The sequence below is a fragment of the Rhea americana genome, unplaced genomic scaffold, assembly GCF_003343005.1.
Source record: "Rhea americana isolate MKP2758 unplaced genomic scaffold, rheAme1 scaffold_91, whole genome shotgun sequence".
NCBI classification, from domain to species: Eukaryota; Metazoa; Chordata; class Aves; order Rheiformes; family Rheidae; genus Rhea; species Rhea americana.
In genome coordinates, this window is record NW_028187100.1 from 3,589,097 (window position 1) to 3,615,259 (window position 26,163).

The window sequence follows — 26,163 nt, forward strand, 5'->3', positions numbered from 1 at the left end:
CGGGAGGCGCAGCCCAGGTTAGCGAGGAGGAGAGAGGAGGGGCCGGCCGCAGCCACGTGGGGCGGGGGAGGGAGCTCCGGCCGCGGGAAGCGCCGGGCTAGCGGGCGCGGCCCGTCGCTGCCCTGCCCTGCCGCCCCCCGGCGCAGTGGGGGGACGCCGGGTGCTGGGGAGAAGGGGTTTGCCCCGGCTGGAAGCTGAGTTTTCCTCTTGTTGCTTCCCGTTTTCCTCGGGGTGCTGGTGGGGGGATGCACACTGAGAAGAGCTCTCTTGAGTGTTGAGCGCGGGGCAGTGCCACTTGTTCGCTGGGCGCCTTTCTTCCTTGTTGTTAAAACTGTCTCGCGGGAGCTTTTCTCGTGGGGCAGCGGAGGCAGGCGAGGGGCAGCGGTTGGCACCGGGGGTGGCTTCTGCGTGTGGTAGCTTCACTGCTCCTCAGGCGCTGGCAGCCTTGGGCTTCTCCCTGCTTTCATAGCGGCTCTGGGGAGGAAAGGAAACAGGAAAGCCTTCCATCTCTCAGATGTGTCCGCTYCTTCCCTGTGTGAACCAAGGACAGATGACAACAGTTGCCCTTTTAAACACAAGCAATTGACTGGGGTTTAACTGTGGGAGTAGCTGCTGTGGAGAAAGACGCAGTCGTGGGCCCTACACAGGCTAGTACATCATGGTTAGAAATTGATAAGATGCACTTACTGAAGTCCTGCCTGGGAGATGGTTTTGTATAGCACAGCTGCAGCAGCAAGTGGAGTCCAGATGTAAGCAAGGCCTTTGGGGAGAGGGTGGTACTTGCAGGCCTTGACGGTCGTACATTTGAGCACCAGAACAGGCTGTAGCTGCTAAAACACGAGGAGAAAGGTGGATGTGCCGCCTTATTACTGTCTTGAAGAGATGAACAGAAAGTGTGCAGTTACTGTAGAAAGCAGAGGATCAGTGCAGACTGTACTTGCTCCTGCACAGTCGAGATGGACCTCTGTAACACCATACAACTCAGTTGGCTTTAGCAAGCCAACTTTTTTCTTGGGTGTGCAGAAGTTCAGTCATGTGATTGTGCATACAGGAATGATTTCAGCTCTTTTTGAAAGGTGGGAGACTGAGTTGGTGTGAAGCTCACATTCACTTCTCTTAACACTTGCTATTTGGAGTTTGTAGCGGCTGAGATTGGTAAGGATAAAGAAAGAAGAAATAGAACTTTCAAATTTAGCATAAAACTTTGTTATCTTTAAAAATTCCTCATACTGTTTTCTGTTAATTAAATACATATTTAAATATTGGGAGTATACATATAAATATTCTGTTGTGGTCTTTCTGTCTCCAAGAATTAAAAAACTTAGTTTTTTTCTCTGCCTCTCTGGGCAGAGAAGACCTGTGCAGATTTTGGGCTTATATGCTGATACTTTCTCTGCCTATTTCTGCCTCCCTCCTTCTGCAGCTGTATTTGACAGAGGGCTGATGTCCCAAAGATTAAAATTTTGTGAGTACATGAGTGCTGGTAGAAGAAATGGCCCTCCAAGAGGGAGGAGGTTGCAGAGTTAGTTCATGTGCTACATGACAGAAATGCATATGAGAGCAAATTGATAAATGTGCCAACCCTGGAAAATACTGTTGTTGCTATTGAACTAGAAGATGCAATGCACTGGACACTCAGTATTTGAAACTGCGATATTCAGTGATAAATCTTTTGTTATTATGTGATGGATATATCTTTTTGCTTGTGGCTGCAGAAGAATTAAAAAATGTGAATTCTAGTGGTCCATAATTCAGAGCAGATATGGTGAGGAAAATACTTCCTAACTGTAGGACAGTATGGGGGAATTTGGGAGACTTGAGGTCAACTACCTGCTTTACTTTAGACCTCAAGTACCTTTGAGCACGTGCTCAATTTTGCATTTGCATTCTTTGCACTTTCATTAGTAATCCATAAAAGAGGCTTTATTCTATTCCCGGGAATATTTTGAAGATAAATACTTCATTACTGCTTACATGAGTGGAACTCTGTAAGTACCGAAAACATACAGTGGAAATGAAGAATCCCAAATTGCTGGGTTATTCTTGTAATTCCTGACAAGTGTCATGCTTTTGCAGCCCCAGTCTCGTGAACAGGATTGCATGAGTGCTTTTAAATCTATATTCTCTAGGATGTTATCTTGTACAGATTCTATTTTTAACAGTTAAACACTTAGATTTTATAAGCAGTTAGAGTAATCTTTCTTTTGATACGGATACGTGAATTCTAACTATTTTGACATAACAAGAGGCTGTACTTTGAGAGTTGGGCTGCTTGACAGACTTCGTTTTTGTATTTTACTAGACAATCTCCACACTCTTCAGATTTTTTTTCTTACTTTCAAATATTAAGAGAAAAATTGCCGTAACAGCTTGGTATTTTTTGAGATCTGATTAAAACTACTTCTCTACAGCATAACTTACAACAGTAGAAACACTTCTAGTGTTGAAATGACTTGAAGGTGTTTATTTTAATGGTAGAAGTCACTAGAACATAAATAAAAGTAACTTGCAGCATTTTTGCTGTTTTACCAATTTAAAATAATTGAATGTTATATACTAGTACATGTTTTGCATCGACCACAGATTTGTGTGTTTTGGAGTCAGGAAATGACCAAACATTTCCATGTGATAGTCTGACTTATTGCATAGGTAAATATGATGGAAACTGCTATCAGACTGAAATTTTGTATTTTAGAATAATTTCAGTGTTGTGCTTAACTCGGGTGACAAACAGCTAATGGTTCCATATGGCGTCTTGATTCAACAAAGCAAACATAGCTTCTTTATCTGTGGGACTGAACCCAGTGAGTGCTCCTTTACAGAACTGTAGCTCTTCTGATGTTTAGAAAAGCTTGTGTCTGTATATGAATGGATGCATTTGCCAGGTRTTCTGTCATACATCAGCCATTGAATCTTCTTTTTGCGTGCATACCTGTGTGTGAAATGGCAGCAGCTGCACCACTTCTTTTAAGTGGAAGATTCAAGTCACGTGTGTGTCTTTTTCTCAAGAAATCTTAATGCCAAATTCCAAATCTTGTTTCCAGTTAAGTAAGCTCCATTGTGTTTTCTTTATGACTGCGGGCCACATCTGTGTTTTGTTTTCTTGTGCTGCTTAGTTTTGCTTCCACCCTCAGTATAATGCCCCTGAAAAAAAGTATCTTTTATTTTTTCCTGTCTGTGGATAGTTCTGACTGGTGGCTTGTTTTTTATGTAGCTGGATATTGTGTAAGGGTGTTTGTCTTAATGTATAATATGGTGAAATTGTAGAGTAAAATGCTTATTTCCTGGAGATCCGAAAGCCAGTGTAGCAATTGAATGATATTTTTGCGCATGGTTTGATTTAATGGAGGAGCGCCTGTCTTTGGTAAAGGGTATGAAGAATTTCTAGTTATGCAAATATTTGGATAATTAAGGGAACAGCAGCATACCAGTAATACTGTATCATCTGCTAATATTTGATCGAGTCTCAGAGAAGAATTTTCTGTGCAAAAATAGTTTGTTTAATACTACTTCACATTGCATCTGATACTCTTGTATTCTTAGCTTAGGAGATATTTTTCAACCTTATTTCTTAGATTCTAACTTTCCTGTTTGAGCTTGAGTATACTGTAAGCCTTTTTAAGGAACAAGGAGACTGCACCTGGATTTCCATTTTGTTTGACTCTGCTCAGGAGTATTGAGTAATTTTATTGTGCATTCCTTTAGCAATGCCATAAACACTCTTTGGTGTGGCTTCTTTTCACTAGCATGTTGTATCAAATCTGAGTTATCTTGTTGCCCTTATCTCCTTTCTGAATATAAAATCAGTGAGGAGTATGTGGAGCTGTAATTTGGAAACATGCACATCTGTGTGATCATCTGCCGATGTGCACGCTGGTTCTAGTGAATCTGATGAATCTAAGTGTTCAGTCCAAGACTTTCAGTATCAGCTCTTTGATCCATTCATTTAGTATCAGTCTTTGTACTTGCAACTTGGCACTATTAAGTCTTGATATCAAAAGTGGTGTAATGCTTTTTGTGTTGGCGTAGTTGCCTGTTAGAGTAGACAAAGACCTCTTTCCTCCATGATCTTGATTCACATACTTCAGAAGGATCGTTAGTACAGTACTTGCTTTCTGCGTGATGTCTTTCTCCCTATGAAATCTTTGGCAGAATATTTTATAGGGACGCTTCTGACAGCTTCTTCTGAATCATTTCGTGCTAGACATGTAAACTATGGTCATTAATTAAACCAGTTCCTAATTTGCATGAGAACACACAGTGCCATGTGTAAATCATGCTAGCTATTTGCACTAGGGAGACTAAGCTTCCAAAATGGCTTGGGAAAACTGTGAGAAACACTAGACAATACAACTCCATCACAGCTCTTTTGGTCTTTGTAGTTGAAAGGCCTTATATGTAAAGGATGGGTAGAGGTTGTTGCAGAAATACCATATTATATCACTTACACTTTTATTTTTAATAACCTGAAGATCCTTTTTTATAGCGACTTTTTTTTCTTTTTTTTTCTCACTACAACTTTACTTATTTCAGAGAAATGGCAGAAGAAAGTATATTTCAGAATCTCCTGGAAATCCTGATGAACGCCTCAAATGAAATTGAACGGGTTTACAAGGAGTCCTGTGAATCAGTAGATGTGGACACCTGTCTGCTGTTCATAGCAGAATGTTTCAGATGTCTGAGGAATGCTTGCGTTAAGTGTACCAAGAATCAACATGTCATGAGGTATAGTTATGATCCATTTTAACTCATACAAAAATATAACCACCTGATGTTTGTGTTTTATATAAATTCTTACTTAACTGTGTTAGCTGATCTTTTTTTAACTGGTATTTCCTGCCTGATGCAATCCCTTCAAATGAAATATGCAAGTAACAAAAGTAGCTGACCTATTTGTAGGTCAGAGTTTGGGGTACTGGAAAGAAGCATTTGTGTCCTTAGTATGGGTTGATTGTGCAAGTGATAAACTCTTTCTATGAATCTTTTTTTTTTTTTTTTTTTTTTTTTTTGATAGTGTAATGAATAAGTACACAGTTTAATTGCCAGTTACAGGATTAGCATTTTTTAAATACATACATAGATCTGTCTTGCACTCATGGCAAAGTATACTATGTATAATTGTGCAATTCAACTCTGATACATGTGCAGTTAAATTGTTATTAATGGGTAATGGAGTTAGTTTGACTCCTTAAGTTATTCGAGCTGTTTTTGCCCATGTCTGTAGCAAGGTTAGGTGATGCTTAGGTTAAAACTGGCTGTAATTACTGAAAACTTGACAGAATAAGAATAGGCCTGAAGATGGGGCGGGGGGAAGGGCGCAGAGAAGCTATTACAAGTTTGTTGGCCCATGAAGAATTATTATGGAGTACAATTGTAAAATCTGGTTTCTTGTGACTTTTCAAATCTGGTGAAATATTTGGCATGAGATAAAATTCCAGCATTTGAGGGCAGAATTTTCTTAAAACCACAGAAGTTGCAGAACTGTTTGTAGAAGGCTTTGGTTTCAGAATAAATTAAATCTTAAGTTCAGGCTCTTACCTGTTCATTCCTGCTAGTACTAGCGTTTGTGATCATATTGTGGGGTGTGTTAGACAATTGATCTGACAGAAAAATTATGTATTTGTTTGTTTGAGTTTATGTATGCTGGTGTGTGTGTGTGTTTATTTTTACATCTCTAAATACATCTTTGGCTTCCTTTTGTAGTAGAACTTAATGGGAAAGAATACACATTGGTTTAACATCTGTAGAAGGCACATAATCATTCAGCATCTATCTGTGGTGATTGGATATATTTTCAGTAACTCATGCACAGGTGTGGAGGATTGATAGAGATGGTATTAGCATCTACTGAAGTTTCAGCTACTCTGTCCTGGCCCATTTCTTCTCAAAAAGCTTGACAACTAAAGTACAAGTGAGTTAAAAGCTGGAAACCTCATTTGTTTATACTGTATTCTTTCACTTTCTTTTCTCCCTCCTGTTGTATGCACATGCTGGCATACCAGCTGTCAACTGTTTTTTTTGCAATAAAATTCGGTATTTTTGACTGCAGCTGGCTTTGTACTGTCACCACATCTTTGTTATTGGAGCAAGGATAAATGATTACTTTAAGATACTTGCTTCCCTTGCAAAATTTTATATATTTCCCTATGAATTGACTGTATTTTTCTTTTGACAGCATTCACTAATTGCTTTGCTGGCATTCAAAATCTTTCAAGTTTATTACTAAATAACACACATCAATATTTTCCCTGAACACCTAAAATGCAAAGAAAGCAAAGTATTTAAACAAAATTGTTGAACAATGGGAAAACCTTTAGGCTACCAACGTATCTTTGAATGCACAAGCCTGAACAGTAACAATTTTGGAGATAGTACATTCAGAGCTAAAAACCCTTTCCTCTCTCTTTTCTAAATCCAGTTTTAAAAATTAGCAGATCATTCCTATAATTTAAACAATCGACAGCTTCTGAAGGTTCAGTAGGGAAATGATACATCATTCCACAGAGCTGTTAAGGCAGCATGAGAGGGCATGTGGGGTGTTCAGTGTCTTTTCTCAACTGCATCGCTGAATTAACTTGTTTTTTTGAGGCAGTAGTTGTGGCTTGACTGATTTTTATTCATCAGTGGCTGTTGGTCCAGGAGCTGAATATTATGATTGGCCGTGAGAATATGTGAGAGCTCAAAATAAACATACGGACTTCTGATTGTGTTTGTTTACTATTCTTTAAAAGTTATTTAAAAGATTATAAAGCTCTGGTATGTCGTCTTACTACTTGTCACATTAAGAACTGTAATCATATGATGTATTTGCTGTGGATTTGAAATGAATTCATTATTGGTCCCTTTTGTCTGCTCATGTTGTCAGCACATGTCTTAGTGAGAGATGATGCATCAACTAGGTAACTAGATCTTGCAAAGCAACCTGTAATTGTGTATTTTATCTGAGTTAGCCATTAATAGAACAGATTATTTGGAAAGATGGTGTTAATGACAGTGTGAAAACTCCTTCCATTCTAAGATTAGAGATGCAAAGGGTCTCTGTGGCAAAGGATACAAATTTGCTTGAAGAATACAGTGTTTATGGCTAAGCTAGGAGTCTGCAACAAAAAGAAAACCCATTCCTTTTGCTTGTGATGGCAATATTGTGGCTGTTGATACATTCAAGCATGTTTAAGCAGGCAAAACTCCTTTTTATTTCAAAGTTTCTAAGGACATTAAAAGTTTGCTATTAACGTCAGTGATGTGTCTTGTTATTTTAATGTATTTAATATCTTTTTTTTTTAACTTAACAATAGGAACTTGGGTCTGATTGCAACATCTATCCATTTGATCAAAGTACTTCATGGAGCACAAGTGAAACAAGAATCATTATTGACTGGTAAGCCTGTGAATTTCGTTAAATGTGTAATTTGCCCAGTATCTTTATGTGAGAAAACATATGGTGATACAGTGTCATATTACTGCTGTCATTCTTTTCATAAATGAGCTTAATTGTTTCTTGAGTAGTGGCATGCTAATTCTATTCCCCTGTCTTTCTCCATTTTTGTGGATAGTGGAATAGAAGGCCAAAGGAGCTGGTATAGTTGGTATTTTAAAAGTTGACTAAAGATTTTAGGAATTGAGGGCCTTCTCCTATGCTGCTTCAAAAAAAGCTCAGCCAAAATCTTTTCTTCCTTTTTCTTAACTACTTCCATTGTATTTTCCATCAGCTCTTCCCTGAAGACTGTTAAAGGGAAGATATGTGGAAACTACCTTAAAATTATTAAGGATATTTAAACTGGGAAAAGGAAAAATTCCTTAAAAGTGTCTATTAATAAATATACTCTGCTGTTTTATTATCTCTTTATCTGATCTGCAAATGTGCTGAAATGAGGAAGTGCTCTTGTTTCTTTCCTTGATCACAATTGAGAAATAGTTTATCCGATTCCAGGAGACAAATTGCGGCTGTGACTTTTTTATTTTTCTTTTTTTTTTCCTCTCCCTTCCCTTGTCCCTCTTGCTCACTATACTGTGCTTGCTTGCTAGTCAGGATAATATTTGCTACAACTAAGTGTTAATTTGAGTGCTGTCCTTAATGAGTGAGTCTTTTTTAGTTTTTTTATGTAATGAAGAGAAAATTTGATTTTCACATCTTTCCTGTTTAATGCCAGTTATTGCTGCCTATTTCTACCAACTCATTTAGTCAAACGTTGAGACGTTTTTGGTAATTCTCTTCCCATTGTGTTTCCCAGTGTGTGCCTGTGGAGTTTGATATTGTGCATTGGACCCTTTATGGTTATAGTTAGTAGGGAACATCTTGTTTCTCTTACTGCTTTTATTTCTTTTTACTCCCTTTACTTAGATGAGGTTTTTACTAGGTTCCTGTTGCTATTTTTCTCTTATTTTGTGAGGGGGGATGAAACTAATGCCATACAGTGACTTCCTTCAAACACCTTAATGAATCTGAGGAAAAGCAGTGAAGTCAAGCTGACTGTTTTTTTCTCCCTCTACTGTAATTGGCTCAAAATGAAGCATTTTGGCATGTGATGATCTTGTGTTTAAACCATATTCACCGCTTCACTCCTTGCTGGAATCCTTCCTTAAGGGAAAGATCAATGATACTAGTACAGTCTCTCAGTGTGCGAGAACAAGTATCAAACACAGGGGACTGCAAAAGAAGGTCCCACTTAATGAATGTGAAAAGGGGGAACTGGTAGCACATAGGAGTGACTCTTGAGCTATATCAGAGTCGGACAAGCCTGGAGGGGAAGAGTGTCCTGCCCACAGCTGACCACTTCATAGACAAATAAGAGTAGAGGAAGAGTGATGGGAACAGAAATGCTGGCTTTGTCCAGCAGGACATTGTCACTACTAGGGTCCTTGACAACCATAAGATAGAAAGGATGTCCTGGGGAAGTAGACTTAGCACCTTCAGCTTACCCAAAGTGTCAGGGATGCCAGTGTGGGAGAACCACCCTACAGTGGTTCCTTATAGCAGCTGGAGTGGATGTGAGTAGGATGTACCCCTTTCTTGTTGGTTACTTGGATGGTGTGAGATTTTCCCATCAGTCTTGGGGCTCCTAACCCCTTCTTAATGTGCTGTTCCCTTGCTGTTGAATATGGATGCTCTGCAGCCATAAAGAAAGAAAAGAGGAAAAAAAACCAGTAATTTGATTAACTTCTTTAGATTCCCTTTTTTTTTCTAACCAGAGGAAGCTGTAAAATAGTTTTTATTGCCATTGGAAATTAAGGGGGGAAATTGACAGTTTTTAATAATATTTCAATAAAAATGTTTTGTAGCTCCATAGCCATTTGTTGTARGATTTTTATGACAAAATAAGTTTACATTATAACTAAAGTGTGATCTATTGACCCCAGAACAAACGGTTCATTTGATACTCTGTACAGTATTGATCTGGTTGGGAAACATCTGTGATGAACATGGCTTTGGTACTCCACTTATGTTAGTATAACAAAAAGATTTATAGACAAGAAAGTGCTGCTTATTCCATGCTGAGTGATATGATTAACCAAGTTCTAAGAAAAAATTAAGCTGGTCTCTAGAGCACAATCTCCTTCCAAAGTGCATGCCTCAGTAGGTAACAATTACATTCAGTTTGAGATTATTAGAAGTACTTTTAAGTGAGGTAAATTCCTCAACTGGACTTGGATAGCACTGTTGAAACAAAAGAAACCCATGAAATTAGTAAATGCTACTGTATTTACTAACTGTATTTCTGCTTCATGGTTTTCATCCTCATATCTTATATGTCAAATCATGTCTCAGGACTAGAGTAGCATATATTTTTTGCTTCTGCAGGTAATTAAGTGTTAAATGGAATATTTCAAGTTGCTCATTTGGAGCTCTGTCCTGTTTCCATGTTTAAATGGCTTCTTGGATCTGATGATACCTCTTGATACCTGTCTGTATCTTTAAGGTATTTTAAATACTTCCCCCCCCCCCCAAAAAAAAAARAAAAAAAGTATTCATCAGTGGTGATTTACAGCAGCCTCCCCTTTGCTTCCACAGCAACAATCTGCATGAAATGTAAGATCAAAGAAGTAAAGCTGTGTTGCAGGGTGAACACCACTAAATAGTGTTTTTGTCTTTAGTTCATGCTAAAATGAAAACTCCACCAAAAAAATCATTGTAGCCTAAATAAGGTTGAAGCCCCAATTTCAATGTATTTATGAAAGAAAGATTGTAAATTCTTTATGCAGACCGAAAACTCCCTTTAATTGGATCTGTGATATGTTTTCACTCCTCTATTCACTCATAACTGTTAAGTTTCTTTGAGTGGTATGGCAGCTTTTGTAGGAAAGTTCAGAATGTATTACAGTTTGTAATTAATTAAACATAACTGAAATAAAGTATCTGTTGCAACTCTGGCAGGTACTGTAACCAATGTGGTTTTATTCAGGGAGCAGAGGAACTATCTTTTCTGATGTTATATTAGTGATTAAAGCAGCAAAAAAGGAGACAGCATGCAAAGTGCTGTGTTTAAAAACTCTCACTAATATTTGTTCACTTAAATCTAGACTTCTTTGCATCTTCTCTGCTATCACAAATAACTTTTTTAATAGCTTACTTTTTCTTTGTTAGGCCCGTGGTGGTATTATACATGCTTAATTTGGATCCTCACTTAAATATATTCACTGAAATTACTTTACCAGAAATTTTTGTGTGTGTCTTACTCGCTTTCTTCAATAAACACAGATGGATGAATCCTTCTCTGCTTGTAACTTACTTCTCCCAGCTAGTTGTGGAAAAAGCTGTTGTCTTGAGTACATGATATGACACTAAGGCAATGGGTCAGGAAAGCTGAAGGTGAATTGGAGCATCTGTCTTGGGATAGCTCTGTAAGGCTTCAGAGAGTTAAAAATACAAATTAACTCGTTATATACAGCAAATAAATATTTTGCAAGCCAGCCTTCCTTGTAATAATGGTTCTCACTCTTTTTAGTACACAGAGAGAGCTCTTAGGCCTTGTCATATTGCTGTTTGTCCCCGCTGTTCCTCCCTTATTTCCCAAGTTGATTATCTTAGTTTCAATTGCACTCTATAGCATAATTCTTATTCTTGTATTTGCTCAAAATACATAGTAGTAATTTGCATGCTGAATAATTCATACCATGTAGTTCTTGAAGAAGGATAGCTGCTCTAAGAAGTTGCAGTGTAAGATAAGTGTGATTCAACAGCCAGATGAGCGCAAGGTGCAATTGGTGTGCAATGATGCTAAAGAATGGTTTAATGATTCCTTTGCCCTGGGTAGGATCAAGACTGATGTGTGTCAGATAAGTAACATCTACTTGTAAACATGTTCTGTTTTCTTACAAATTCTGTTTTCTTTTTGCTCCAGTGATCCTATTTCCTCTCTCTGCAAGAGAAGGAACTTTCCAGTCACTGAGTAGAAAAAAAATTAAGTACTATGCTTTCTGGACAGTCTCTGAAAATTAAGTTTGTTCTTGGTGTTACAGCTATAAATGGTGAAAATCTAGGATGTGGGCAATTGTGTAAGGTAATAATTACCCTTAGATTATGGGACTTGTATATTCCTTGTGGAAAAACAGACAAGATGACAAATACCGCCCCCTCAACCACTAGATCAGAATTATTTTGAATAGGGATTGAAGATCTAGGAGCAATACCTACCCATGCTGAAATACTATATGCGAGGAGGTCTATTGTATTTCCTTGTTAACTGATTTAAGAATGCCATCTTCCAACAAATAGATAATGAGATACTTAGAATTTAACTTCGAGTCTTACGAACAAAAGATTTAAATCTCTCCACAGTGTAGATTTAATGGGAAATTTTGTAGTATCTTATCGATGTCTCTTTTGTTGTATTTTTTTGTTTTTGTTTTGTTTTGTTTTTGTAATTAAGAAAGCCCCAAGATAATGAGTTTTTTTCCATTGTGGGTACAAAGACCAAGAATGCTCACCAGAAAAGCAGGCTGATGTAGCTGCCAGATGAACTTTAACTGAACTTAAAGCAGACCCAGATCTTGTAAGAACTAAGAAGTAGTTCAGTATGTTAGGGATTGTAGCAGAAGTAGAAAATCTCCTTCACTTCATACCATGTGTCTTGTGGGTGCTTTTCCCCCCTTTTTCCTATGGCAAGTCCTAAGCTTTCCAGCAGAATCTAGCAGACCTTTGGGAAGGTACASTGCAGTTTGTCAAGATGATCTATCTTTAGATTCCAGAGTCTGAGATTGAGATTTAGGAGTCACCTCTAAAATATGGAAAAACTGGTAGCTTTGTTTCTCCCTGATAAATTGGAGAGAGGACATGCCAGTTCTGAAGCAAGCTTATGTTCAGTAGGCTGTGTCCTGTCTGATCTTTCCATTGTTTGGGGGGACAGAAGGAGCTTTAATCTTTTTGTTTGTAAATAGATCTCCTCAAACCTTTCACCACTTCAAAATATTCCACGTGCTGAAGAATGTGCTTTGAATTCCAGCATAATTGCTTAAAAAGTATTTATCTGCCAAAATGCTTTGCAGTATTTTCATCCTGAAGGATGAAAAGACACTGAATGCCTCATAGTTGCTCTGTGTGGGACAATTTGTTATGCAGGTTCTCTGAATGAGTTGATTGTACTCTCTGAGTAGGACTGCACTGCGTCAGTGGCTGAGCAGTGCTGAGCTAACATGTGTCTGAGGGAGGCGCTCTGAGCATTAGACCAGCATTCCTCAGTTCCAGGCTGCTTGGGGATACTTGAGCTAGCTTTAAACCAAGAAGCATATAGGTACCATTGTGCTGTGCTGATGCCATCTGCCTCATCTCTGGAGATTTTAGCCAACCACAGTAATCAGCATAAACATACATTAATAGGAAAATATTAACAGCAGTGTTAATGTGACAGCTGCTCCTGGAGATCTCGGTCAAAATCACATTCCAGTCAAGCTAGCTGCTGTACAAAGGTTTAGGTTGTTCCCTATGCTTAATATCATGAAATTCAGAAGGGCTGAGTAAATTTCAGTGGATGATAAGCTTGGATCATTGAACAACAGTTTGACTTTGCTTCCAGTTTTCAGAAAAGTGTGCAGATGTAGTTACACTGCTACAAATACTTTGTTGGGCACAGCACTTAAAGCAATCTTTTAAAAGCAGTGGTGAAATATGACTCTATGTAGAGTTTTTATACTGTGCTTATGTAAGAACTTGAGTACTTTCTGGTAGGATGTTTAGCAACATGACTGACCAACATCTAACACATGTTTGTACCTCTTCTACTAAAGGAGAATGTTTGGGGAAATACAGAATACCTTGTTTTAAAATACCCCAAATGCCACGTACTTACAAGGGAACTATAAAGAAACTTGGGTTTTTTGGACAGGAGAGAGAATGCCTGTGATGCTATTCAGTTGAAGACAGCCACTCTGTTTGAAAAGTGTTCAGTGCTTTTCTCTACCTGCCAAGAGTATTAAGAATTATCTGGGTGCAACTTCAGTTAGATGTTCTTTGAGCTGTCAAACCGATTTGGACTAGATCAGCTATTGCCCCCATGTATCTTCTTTCAGTTAACGAAAATCCAATAGTTCATGATCCATTGTTGCTTTATTGGTTGATCGTTGGCTTGGGAAAAAGTGAAAGAGTACTCCTTTTTAATATGTTAATGCTCAAGAGAAGTACTCTGCACTGGAAATGTAGCAGAATAAATGTGAAGAGGTAACCTTTGAGTTCAGAACCCTGCAAAAACAACTCACAAAATCTCTCCTTCAGGTAGATTAAAAGGAAGAAAAAAGGAAAAAAAAAATGTCGTAAGGGTATATGTGCCTATAACCACAAAGATAAGAGGTAAGATAACAGGCTATATATAGCTTCCAGATACATTACTGCTTGCAAAAGCCAGATGCGGTGGAAGCATCTTGTCTTTGATGAAATAACAAGAGGAAAACCTCCTTCTCTGAGATCCACACAAGGAGAACATCGCAAAATTGAGCAAAGAAGGATACTTGAGTTCTTTGTAAACCCTTCAAGGTAAGGACATTCTGTATTTATAAAGCCACTGGAATTATAAGCTGTAGGTGTTTGTATAACACAGAAATCGTGCTGACATTGCTTTGAGAGATCCCTGAAAAGAAATAGGGAAGGGGAAATCAGGAATTCCCAGAAGTTGCATTGGATGGCTTATCCTTTCTAAAAGATTGTTAACTAGGAGTCATTTTCAAGGCTTTACAGAAAAGGAGACATTGATTAAATGTTTTGTTTTCCTAAAGGAGAATTTGAGTAAAATAAAGTTTAATTGTCTTCGCAAAGTTAGTGTTGAAAACAAAAATGATGTGAATTAGTAACAGTTAAATGATTGAAGTGATTTCTAATTCCATGAGAAAGGATAGGATAAATAAACCTTTTGGGTCTGTCCTTATGTACAGTGAAACTAAACTTGAGCTATTTCTTTGCTCTGACCTCAATCTGTGCTCAACCGTTTGCAAATTGGAGATGTACAGAACAGAAAATGGTTAATTTTGAGGGTGTCAAAAAGCAGAGGAAGGTGATATTCTCAAACCTGTCATAGAACACAAAAATGTTTTTCCTTTTTAATTTTTTTAAACAGGCAGCCCTGTGTTCTTATCTATTCTTTGGTTCTTTTCAATATTTTAGTTAATGTTGTGATTTTTCTTTCCCCTACAAGGCAATGGCAACAGCTACACTGTTTCTTTTGGTCCTATTGAAAAAGTACTATCTTGGCAATAGGAAAATGAGCTAAAACTAAATACTCAGATTTTTTCAGAGTGCATCTGACTTGTACCCCTGCAGAAACTCTTAGTTTGAAAATCAGGGATTTAGGGCCTACATATGGGCATGAGAATTTAGCTATACGAGACTCATTTCTGATCTGTGTCTCTCCAAATATTTTTTCATTTGGCTGATCTTTTGGAATCATTGGTCATTCAGCAATGTATTTCAAATTAACAAGAAAGAGAAACAGAGTGGCCAAATATGGACCCTAAATATTCTATAGCAAATAGCCAGTATTGATCAAAGAAGTCTGCCTCTAATCATCTTCTATACTTCTGTTTTATTTCCTGTTCGATATTTGTCATGTTTTTGTTTTAATCTTAAATATTTGCATTCTACTTTCATTGCTTTTTGTAGCTCTTTAACCAAGTTGCTCTAAGTAGTTTCATTCCTAAATTCCTACTGCTTTTYTTTTATATAGTATTTGAAAAATAAATATTTTAAAATACATCTGGAAAGTGTGATAGAACAGTAAATTTTTACTAGGTGAGCTTAATAGCAGAGTGAAGATCCAGTGCTCACCCAGTACATTTGGGAAACAGTTATTGAGTTTTATTGCTTGTAAATTGAGGTCTGTTTTTTGATGTTTGAACAAGTGTCTCCATACAGACTTGGTTGGTTATAAGGATTTGGTTGTAATGTAATACAGCTGGAGATGCAACTTTTAAATCGTATCTTGGAGCCTTAAATTCAATGACTACTAAATTTAAACAAACAAGACTGTCCTCCTAAAAGTAAATCGTTCCTCTCTTCTTATATCAACGCCCTCTATATTTATCCTTGGAGGAGGAGACAAACTGAAAGATTTTTGGCGAGCAACTACTGTAAGTTATTACACTGCAAACCCGTTGGGTGAGTCAGAAGCGTTATGTGCTGGTTCATGTGGACTTGTAAGTGATTATAAAGCTTGAACTAGTCTAATAGTCATACAGGGTCAAAAAATCATGAACTGTTAATAGCTATCTTAATCAATTTAAGTACATAGCCATATTAGCTTTTCTTTCAGAGGTGAGGAAGTGGGAAAGGGAGGTTTCTGAATAAACCCACAATCCGTGGGGTTAATTCCCAACAAGCATTATGAAAAGAGTACATCTCATTTGCTTAGACAAAAAGAGAATATTTAAACCTTCTTCCTCATTTATTTTTGTATTTAGGGTTTCCTTTTGCCTACTGTTAGCACAATTAAACTACTTATATTTTACAGCCTAAGTAAACTAGATGCTAATTTAAACAGACTTTTTTTAGCCATATAAATAGGGACTGCTCTAATCTTAAGAGTGGCCAGTTTCCATGTGTGATCTTTGCTTTGTCTATCAAGACTTTTTGGATAGGAGATTGGTGCCAGTACTTTACTGCCACTATGAAAATAAAAACTATAATTACATTGTCAAAATAATATTTATAGTATTTTCAGGGGATAATTGCGGGAGTATGACGAATATATTATACTCATCAAACCTTTATGTAAACATAAGCATGAGTTTTTTATTTGAGTTATTGATATTGTTTTTGGCCTTCCATATTTTTCCAATCTGCAAAAATAATATTGGGATTTTCATGGTCTTTGTAGCATTTGCAGAGTGTATGCCCTAACGATCAGTTGATGCACTATCTGGTAGAAGTAAACTGATATTTGCACTTGTATTGGGATTTTAGTTTCATGTTTCCGTAGCTTAAAAAAATCCTGTGTTCTTAGAATCTTGCTGTCCTCCTAATTATTACAGCACAGAGCATTTTCCTACTTTACCGAGCAAGAAAGTTATAAATAATTGATTTGCTGTTTTAGTACCATATGGCTTTTTGTTTCTTTGTGCTTAGCTCATTGATTTATAAATTGAACGTGAATTTGAGTGCTTCTGAAAGGTAATGTGAGCATCTCTCAGAAACATCCATGCTAGGAAGCAAGTGCAAGGTTTTCTAACAATGGTATAGTTACTGCTTTGTTAGTTAATGTTAGACAGTCTTTACACCTTTTTGATGCTGAGTGATGGTAAATTATGAGGTGGAAATATCCTTAGTCCTGTCTGTTCTACAGTTCTAACTTTAGGACAGCTCTGGCTGCTGTGTTTTAGTAAATATTGTCACAGCTTTTTAATGAACTTCCTTCTGAACATCTTTGGCAACGATTATAGCAGTATAAGCTTCACCCTTCCTACATATGTCAACATGATGTCACCTTCTGTGGATAGGGAAGGTGTCTCATAGTTTGGTCCAAAAAAGTCAGAAAGTCTCTGACTTGAGTGGACTTTAGTTCAGGTCTGTGTTCCAGGTCTTTGCTCCTTGGCCTTTCTTCAGAAACTGCAAAATAAGGAGCCACTCTTTACACCTCTTTTAGAGGTCCACAGAAAAGAAAAAAGCCAAATATAGATTAAGACTTAGTCAAATCAATGAATTGTCATGTGCTGGAAAACCTGAATTCTCTTCAGCTTTTGAACATGTAATGTTGCCACGGTCTGCAGTTCTTCTGCTTCCAATGCTAAGTGGTTAACTCCTGTCCTATATCCTGTGATTTCTGTGCTCTGAATTTTTTATTGTGTGTATAGGCACAACTAACTCTGTAGACTGCTGTTCTTCTGGAGGGGGGTGGTCTTACCTAACTCTGCGTGGCACAGCTAGTATACAGTAAACTATTTTTTAATGTAATACAGCAATAACTGCCATTTTGAATAAAAGCTGTTGTTACCATTGTTTTCAGCCTGATGCATCTGTGTTCACAAACATGGCTTGGCTATGACTTTTAGTATGAATGGAAACTACACAAGTCTGACTTTTTTCATTTCATAACATCCGAAATGGAGTGAGTTTTGAGGAGAGTGAGTTCAGATCTGTTGAAGGGCAGTTTTAGGACTGGGGTCGCGATATAACCCTGGTGTCTTCTGGTGTTAACAAAAAAGAGAAGGGGAGTGAGTCTTTTAATTTGGGAATAAAGCCTTGAGGGAGGGCCTGAATTATCAATTCTGGACGCTTGTTACCACAAGCAATAATATTCGTAGGATCTTTTTTCCAGATACAGTAAGTTTCAGCTTGTTATGTTTATCCATTTAGTCACGTGGAAGCTTGTTACATGCCCCTCCTATTTAATAATAAAACAATCTTCCTAATTGTGGTCTAACTTTCCTACCTCCTTTGAATCCAATGGTTCCTTGTAGTATTTCTCCTACTTTGGCTTACATAGTAGAATTTTTGCTGTCACTATCTTGATTCTACAATGACTGATTTAAGACGTGCTAACCTGAATTGTATTTACAATGGACTGTGAATGTACATGCACAGAGTTCTTGCAGTGGCTTATTGACATATGATCTGAACCAGATATGACCAGATCCTGCCTTAAGAGGTTCACCTGCCTGACACTGCTGACATGGCTGGAATTGAAAGCAGGCTTTGGAATAGTGACAAAAAAGCTAGTGGTTTCAAACAGTTTATTGTTCTTTGTACTGATAATCAAAACTGTCATTTTTGTGATATTCATGGCAAATTGTTTTGACTGCTTTACTTGCAGGCAGTGGCAGTGTCTGTCTTAGAGTCAGTGTAAATCATTCTGTTCCTTTTAGGAGAGAGACTAACCTGAATCCAGTTTAAGTTATAACAATAAGTAGATCAGTGGGCTGACATGTGGGGTTTCACTTTCTAGTTATTGATATTACTTCTAGGCAGTACATGTAGCCGGATTTTTTTTTTTTTTTTTAAACTCCTGCAATTTGGAGGCTTTCTACTACAGCCTGCCAAGATGTTGCTGATTTATGACACATGCATAGTGGTTTTATAATGTGGACTGATACCCACTTGGAGCACAAAGGAAACAGGAGTTTGCTGATGTCTATTTAATTAGAATGGTTTCTGGTTACTCTGGTTGAGGCTTGAAATTAACAGTAATGCCTATATTTCTGTGAACCTTTAAACACAGTGTTCTGTAAGCTGTTTCCTTCCTTCCTCCCTTTTCACTGTCTCCTGCCCTGCCAGCGGGTGTGCCAGTAAGATTCATCACGAAGCGCGTTTTTCGTATGCATAAATATACATGAATCAAAGTGTACAGAAATATCAGCAATGGTGTCTGTTGGTTGACTGTAAAGGCAAATGTGTGAAAAACAAAATCAATGTTCTATTATGGATGGAAAATTTCTTTCCTCTCTTTTGATGGAAAGCTATAGTGTTTGTGCTCTGTCTTGGCATTATACACTGCTTCCACAGCTCCACAGGCATCTTTGCTGTGGGCAGGGACATCGTAATTTTGATCATCTTACCTTAGAGCAGCTGCTCTGTAGCTGCATTTCTAGCTACCCCTACATAAAGGCAGAAGGAGGAACTAATCTTTATCTCATAACCTATTACTAAGCTTTGGGCAGAAAAGGATAGGCATCAATGGGGTTTGCCAATTATTTACTGTCTCTAATAGATTTTGTGGTTAGTGGCAATGATGGGCATAGTGCAGGTCATGTTTTCTTTTCTGCCATGTGGCTGTGATGTAGGAGAAGCAGCCAAAGAGAGTGGTTTTCCTATGTTCTTAGGGGATGTGGCCAGATCTGGGCTTTGCTGGGGTTTGTTTTTTTCTGCCAGGTCTTCAGAATTGTGAGATCAAGATGGGAAGAATGGGGCAGACAGATCTTCTAATGCTTCTAAGAGCTTCCTAAATATAATGCAGGGAGAAGAAACTTAGTAGTCTTCATTTGTACTGAGGGAAGTTACTCTGCTGCTAAAGAATCCCCAGGGGTGCCTGAGAGTGCTAGGGGGACTCTAACTAGAGTGGAAGATACGTTCTAGAAAATGTCAAGTTCTTTCTTCCATTCTTCAGGTGTACATCACTCCATGTGATGTGGAAGGGACCCTAACACAGGGAATTGAGAAGAGGCAAGCAGCCTCTATGCAGCTTTGGGGCTTTCCTTTTCACTAAGGGACTTTATGGACCAGATGCAGTTGACCAGCAGGCTCCTTAGCTGTGTTTGACACGCAGGGCATTGCTGGTGGAGAAGAAGTTACAGCGCTGTTTGGGGAACATCAAATCGGCTGGCATCACGATGGAGAGCAGGAGGGGAGGGACAAGAGTTGTGTGTTTCCAGCTAAGTTCTTCCACCTTCTGCTCGCTGATGAGAACAACTTGATACTGAAAGTTGAAGCTCGTGAGAAGACTGGTGCCTGCAGTTATGTCAGGAGGGGGTTCTGAGTGCACTTGCTGCTTTGAAAGGCTTTGCATTTGGGGGAGGCTATAAAGTGTGTGAAACTACATTTCTTTGTTTTTCAGTTCAAGAGTACAAGACTATAAAAACAGATGCTGTCATTCATACAATAAATGGTTTATAACTTTATAACTCAGCCAGTACTAATGATAACAAGTAAATACATGTAAATGGCAATGCTTAAAAAGATGGATACTAAAACTGTCATTTGTATGTTAATGTGGATATGCAAATGACAAATACAAGTTTACTTGTTGGTCCCTAAATCAATTACAATAGATCCACGATTCATTGATAGCCAGATAAGCTATAAATGGTTCAAAGGAGAAAAAAGTCTGATACCCATTCCACAGACTTACAGAAAAAAAATCAGTTGACTTTTCAAGGGGAAATATAAGCACTTCAATGGAAGCTTTGATTTGTATGAAATAACACCTACAGTATGGCAATTATGCCATCAAAAGCGTAATTGGATAAATTTACTTGTAATCTTGGTTAGTATTTTACTTTATTTTTTTTTGGCCTGGGCAAGGTGTCATATATAAGTAATGTGTCATATGGTTAGATACCATGAATAACACATAGTGGGTGACCAGTCTCTTTTGTTATTTTTCTTGGTTTCCTGGCATGATTTAAGTCCAGGTTGAGACTCCTCAGTACTTCAGATTTGCTGATCTTGCTCAAGTACACTCTTTAAAGAGACAATATCTTGTTAGATTTAAGATTAACTTTTAGGTTAAGAAAAAAGTTCTAATGCATGTAGAAAGTTTATAAATGCAGCTCCCAAGTCTGTGTGCACTTACAAATGTTTTACTTGTACAGGAGAGTAATCTCAGGCATGTATTTTTGCTACTTGTTGGGAAATAACATGAGTCCCATTTAATATGCCTCTAGACTTTAATAGATAATTTATTAAAGAAATAAGCATATCAATGATGTTCGATGTTCTCTTTTTAAATTACCAGAAGATAGAGTCCTGATGAGCTTTGCTCGTACTGTGTGAAACCAACTTCATGTCAGCCAGTGACTATTGAACTTGCTCTTTTCCCAGTAAATGCACAAATATACTTGGAATCTCCCATTGTGGAGATATTATTAAAACTTAATTCATATTGGATGCTAATTTGATTGGTTCTCTAGTGATTACTTCCTGCTTCCTTGTCTAATTTACTTGTAACTTTACATTTTGAACAAGGTCATGGAGGTAACTTTTTGTTTATTTTTTAATTGAAGTATTTGAGTAATATTTTCAGCTGTAGTAAGAACAAAGTGTAGATATTTTGCCTCAATATTTATCTTTCAAAAGCAGGATGGTTGTCCAGACACTGCACATATTCTGCTGATACTAGAGTTGGCATTTCTGAAGAGAAAGAAAAAAAAAATCAAGTGTTATTTTCTTTTGGGGGTGAGGGAGATAGAGTGGGAAAAGGAACTTATTAAACACAATGTTCTTGGTATTCCACAGCTGGTAAAAATGGATTACTAGTCTGCATTGTAGCAAGTGCAGTATGATCAAGGCAGAAATACGATCAGTAGTTAGACATTCATTTTTTTTACAGAAATAAAATGCTAAGCACTTTTTTAATAACTTCAAATAACAGAGCCCATATATGTATTGTACATTCAATTTGAGTAGTCTAGACAGACTGTTTTCCAAGGAAAATACATTTTCATCAGTATTTGTGGTATGATTCATGGTGGTGAAGAGGCAAATAACTCTTTTTATGACTGGAAGTTGCTTTAACTTGCAGCCACAAGGAAACAAGTCAATGACCGGATGACAGTGGTGGAAACTAACGTTTTATAGTAATAAAAGTCTACACCTTATGCTGAGTTGAAGGTTTTATTTTTCCAGTGATAGCAACATATCACAARCATTCTGCTGTTGTTTGCAAACAACCAAGAGGTCTGTCTGTTTCATAGTATGCAATTCACAGGCAACTTAAAGCCTTCTAACAGCCTGAAAATCTTTTGATTTGGTGTAAATACTTGTATCTAGTATGTCTTATATATCTTACTTATATCAGATATATCTTTGTGCATGCACCCAATGCAGAGGGAGCCCACCATCTATATCTTCCATGCACTGTTAATGATAAGCAAGACAGATAAAAGATATTTATGCAAGTTCATAGGCCTAACAGTTGCAGTCTGACAGGTGTTGTAAATCTTCATACATGCTTTGATTGAATTTATTTTAGATTTTTTGGTAACACTAGTTTATGATTGGACTATTCATTACCTGGATGGCTTTTCTTATGAGGGAGAAAAATAAAATGCAGAGTAACATTCTTGTAACTATTACTRTGCTGTCTACCCCAAGTAAAAAGAATGAGAAATACCTTCTTGTGATTGTTGTAAACCTCTGTAGATGACATCAAGGTTCAGAGTGACTAGTGAGTGAGTTGATTTAGCCTTAATAGAAATATTGTAGTAGGAAATTGAAAGATTATTGTCTAATTATCTGTCAGGAAAAAATTTACTTTCTGTAAGGATGTAATAAAGGGCATCAAATAAAATTTATATRAATATAAACATCTAAATAATAAATACTACAGCAAAATATGTTGCATAATAATGGTTGTGTGTGGCAATCCAATCAGAAAAGATAAGGGGACTAAAATTGTAGTTAGTCTTGTCAATAGAAGAGTTTAGAGTTGGTAAATCTCTGTTTAGTTTTGATATTGCAACTTAAAATTATTGGAAATATCGCAGAAGGAAATAATGTATTGGCTTTTTTAAACATAATGCTTAAAAACATTGTCTTAACATCTTAAAAACGTTGTCTTAAAAACTTAACTTAAAGGATTTGAGTTTTCGTCTTGTATATGATCTGATTCTACAAATGCCACTGTATGGAATGACTTCCTCATGAGCAGCAAGACAAAAGACCAGGTTGGTGAAAAGCATGTGTTTCAGACCCTCTGGGTAGTACCACAATAAAATTTTTAAATGAAAAATATGTGCTAGAACTTGATGTAGTCTGCATGTATTCATAGAGATTGAAAGGATTAAGCAGAGCTGTGATCCTAAGGTACTGAATGAGTGGAGTACATTTGAGACATCCTGATGCAGGGCCTTAAAGTGTTACCAGCTTCCTCACCTTTTATAACGATGGTATTGAGCAGTTCTTGAGCTTACATGTAGACAAATATGTAGGTACCAAAAATTCATTACGGAAAGAGTCAGTATTTCTTGTACCTGTTGTCCTGTTGTATAAAGAGGTTGTTTTTGTACAACTAGAAAATTCTCTGCAAGTAATACAGGCTGATTATGAAAGCAACGTGTAATCTGAGTATTTGCCTTTGCTAAAGAACATCCTGCTTTTATTGGAACTGTTGAAATTTCAATGGGGGAGAAATTTCTTCAGCTCTGAAGGGTTGATCTGTGTATCAGAAGCTACATCTTAGTACATATAATTTTGCAGTGGTTGACCATCAGGTTAAAAATAGTCTTGTTGACCACACACAGTGTAACATTTTTTAAAATAAAATTTAGCTGTGTCTACAGCTACAGTATGATTTGTTGAAGTTGGTGCTTATAGATGCCAACATTTGGAGGAGGGGCTTGAAACTCTCCTAAGTGTCCCACTCCTAGGGAAACGGTGTGTTGTTTTTTAATAGTCATGAGTAGTTTGTCCCAAATGCTAGCAAATGCAACTGGAAAGAGTGGTTGACAATTATTTTTAGCTACAAAAAGATCTGTAAGGCTTCAGGAAAAAGTGAAGTAGCCTTATTGTTTTCTGAAAAGACAAGAAAAGATGGTTTGTAGAAAGGATAGTGAAATTATTTCAGCTGTTATGCTGTATAAGGAAGTCTAATAGGGTTTTAGATCTTCTTGCTATTGTAAGGACAATGAAACTGTTGGAGAGGAGAAAATCAGTATCTGTGGAGGCTCAAGATTTCTAACTATAGTTCAGTGATGTGTCACAATAGTAAAACCCAATGGAGGTGACATGTAAATAAACACTGAAATTGAGCACTAAAAAAGACTTCCATAGTTGGATATGCAGTACTTTAAAAAAAAAAAAAAAAAAAAAAAAACTTTAAACCTTTCCTCTGCCCCCCAGTATTTCCACTGAGTTATGATATTTTCCCACATCCTTCTGCATCCAGGAAACCATGATCAAACAAAGACAGTGTTAAATAAAATAACTGATTGCTTCATAAATGCTAATACTCCAGTAATTAATGCAATTAATGGAGAATTTGTAGATACTTGTTATTATATTTCAAACATATTGATAGAACTTCATTGTGGTTATAATAAGTATTTATTTTAAAAGACTTTTAACTTCTTCCTTTTGACATCTAGTCGCTGATGACCAAAGTGCAGTGGTAACTTAAAAGGTCAAGTAAATTTAAAGTAAAGACTGGAGTATAGCCAGACTACTTCATATCTCTTCTAGAGTTCATTTTTTGTAATAGTGCAGTAGGTAAGGAGTTCACCAAGAGAATTAATACCCTGTTCCTGGGATTTACAGCCTTGTTAGTTTTTTATAGCAGGAAAATATTTCCATAAATTGTCCACTAGAGAAGTAGTGTGCCTGTGCTTGCTGTCCTTCAGAAAAATTCTGAGTCAGCAGGATGGGAACCAGATGGAAAGGAATAGTGGAAGCATAATACTTGGCAGAAAATAATTTTAAAAAGTGCAAATATCCAGGAAAAGAGAACAGAGGTCTTAAAAACTGAAAGGTAAAGGAAAAGATGCTTCAAAATGCATTATAGAGGACATACATATTTTTTGGCTTAAAAACGTATACAAAAAAAAGTGATTATTTCCAAGAATAAGCCCAAGAAACCTCATTTTAGACATGCTTTCCTTTTCTTCCCAAGGGGACATATGCCCAGACCTCTGTAGGAAATCTAGCTGCCAGCTGGCACACTACCTTTCAAAGAGTCCTTTTTCTATTCTTTCAAAACCTAGCAATCTCAGGTCCCACTATCTGTAGTAGGCTGCTGTTTGTAATATCTGTTAAACTACATTTTAATACATAATTTTAAGTTTCTTTGCCAGCCTATAAAGAAGGGCCAGGCTATTGAGGGCTGAGAGTAGTGCCAAAAAAAGTGTTTGAATTTTGGGGAGTCTGTGGGTTGATTTTTTTTGTTTTTTATTAATTTCTATCTTTTGGCTTTTGGGGGGCTCTTAGATACTAATTTGTATGATGAAATATCTAGTTTACATGTTTTAAATCTATATTGAGAAGAGGCTGGAATAAATCCTTTCTAATAACAGTAGAATTCTGGCATATTCAATTTAGTGTTAAAATTGGAGACAAACTTGTTTAGTGTACTGGCTTTAATTTATTTGTAGGGTAGAAATCTGAAAGTGTTGAGCTGATACTGTATTATAGAAATATTTGTCTAGGTACCTATAATTTAATGTTGGATAGCAGATTTGGTTCTCTTGCTATCACTCAACCTGCAGCAACAAATTTTTCTAGCCGTCTCTTGGCGAGGTTGGGGGGCGTTCATGGGGAGCACCCTGTTGGTAGCGGGCCGAGCCATTCTTGCAGAGTTCTGGTGATGACAGGCAGCCCTATTTGTGTTAATTTAATACTAGGAAGAAAGTCACCACAAAGCTGGAGGAGGCAAAATGGCCACTGCAGTATGGCAGCCACTAATTCAACATAAGTCTACTTCAGTTTGCACCAAGCATAATTTTAAGCTTTCGTTGATTTCCATCTGTTAAACCTATCTGTCTAGAAAGTCAGTTGTTTTCTGTATCCACTAGCTGCCAGTGTTAGCTGTTAATGTAACCCTCATTGGAAAAATAGATTTCTTTTGGATACATTTCTAGAATGCTTTGTAAAATTATTTACATTAGAAGAGAAAATGCAAATATTAAGTACAGTGACAATGAATTACTGCATCCAAGGCTTAATTGACAGGGATTCTGTAGTGTATAGCTGTGATGTTGAAAGGTTTGTCATTTATATGAAGTCCATTAGTGTTTCTTTGAATTTTCTGCTAATATATTTTCTGTTTTCTTCAGCTTTTCGTTGTAGCCTCCAGTTTCTTGGAAACATTGCAGCAGGAAATGGAGATTCCCAAAATAGCATTTGGAAGTGTGCTTTCCCAGATCTCTTCTTGTAAGCATGGATGCGGGGTTTTTTTTGTAGTGTAATTTCTGTGGTTGTATTCAAATCTTTTGTACATGATAGTTGTCCTTCTACTAGCACCATAAAGTTTTGAAAAATAACTTTGGGGAGAATGGGACAGTTGAGACCATATCCGGTTGATTTTTTTTTTTTTTTTTTTTTTT

The 26,163-nt window shown here is 37.2% G+C and overlaps 1 protein-coding gene across 1 annotated transcript in view; it reads left to right on the forward strand.

Annotated features, from left to right (window-relative positions):
* Window positions 1-6: 6 nt before the first annotated feature.
* ATXN10 (ataxin 10) overlaps window positions 7-26,163 on the forward strand; it is a 63,557-nt gene continuing 37,400 nt past the window's right edge. The window contains exons 1-4 of the mRNA XM_085324425.1: window positions 7-17; window positions 4,534-4,725; window positions 7,296-7,378; window positions 25,894-25,990. Coding sequence (XP_085180551.1) covers window positions 4,538-4,725; window positions 7,296-7,378; window positions 25,894-25,990 — 368 coding nt within the window. The 5' untranslated portion in view covers window positions 7-17; window positions 4,534-4,537. The remainder of the gene's footprint in view (window positions 18-4,533; window positions 4,726-7,295; window positions 7,379-25,893; window positions 25,991-26,163) is intronic.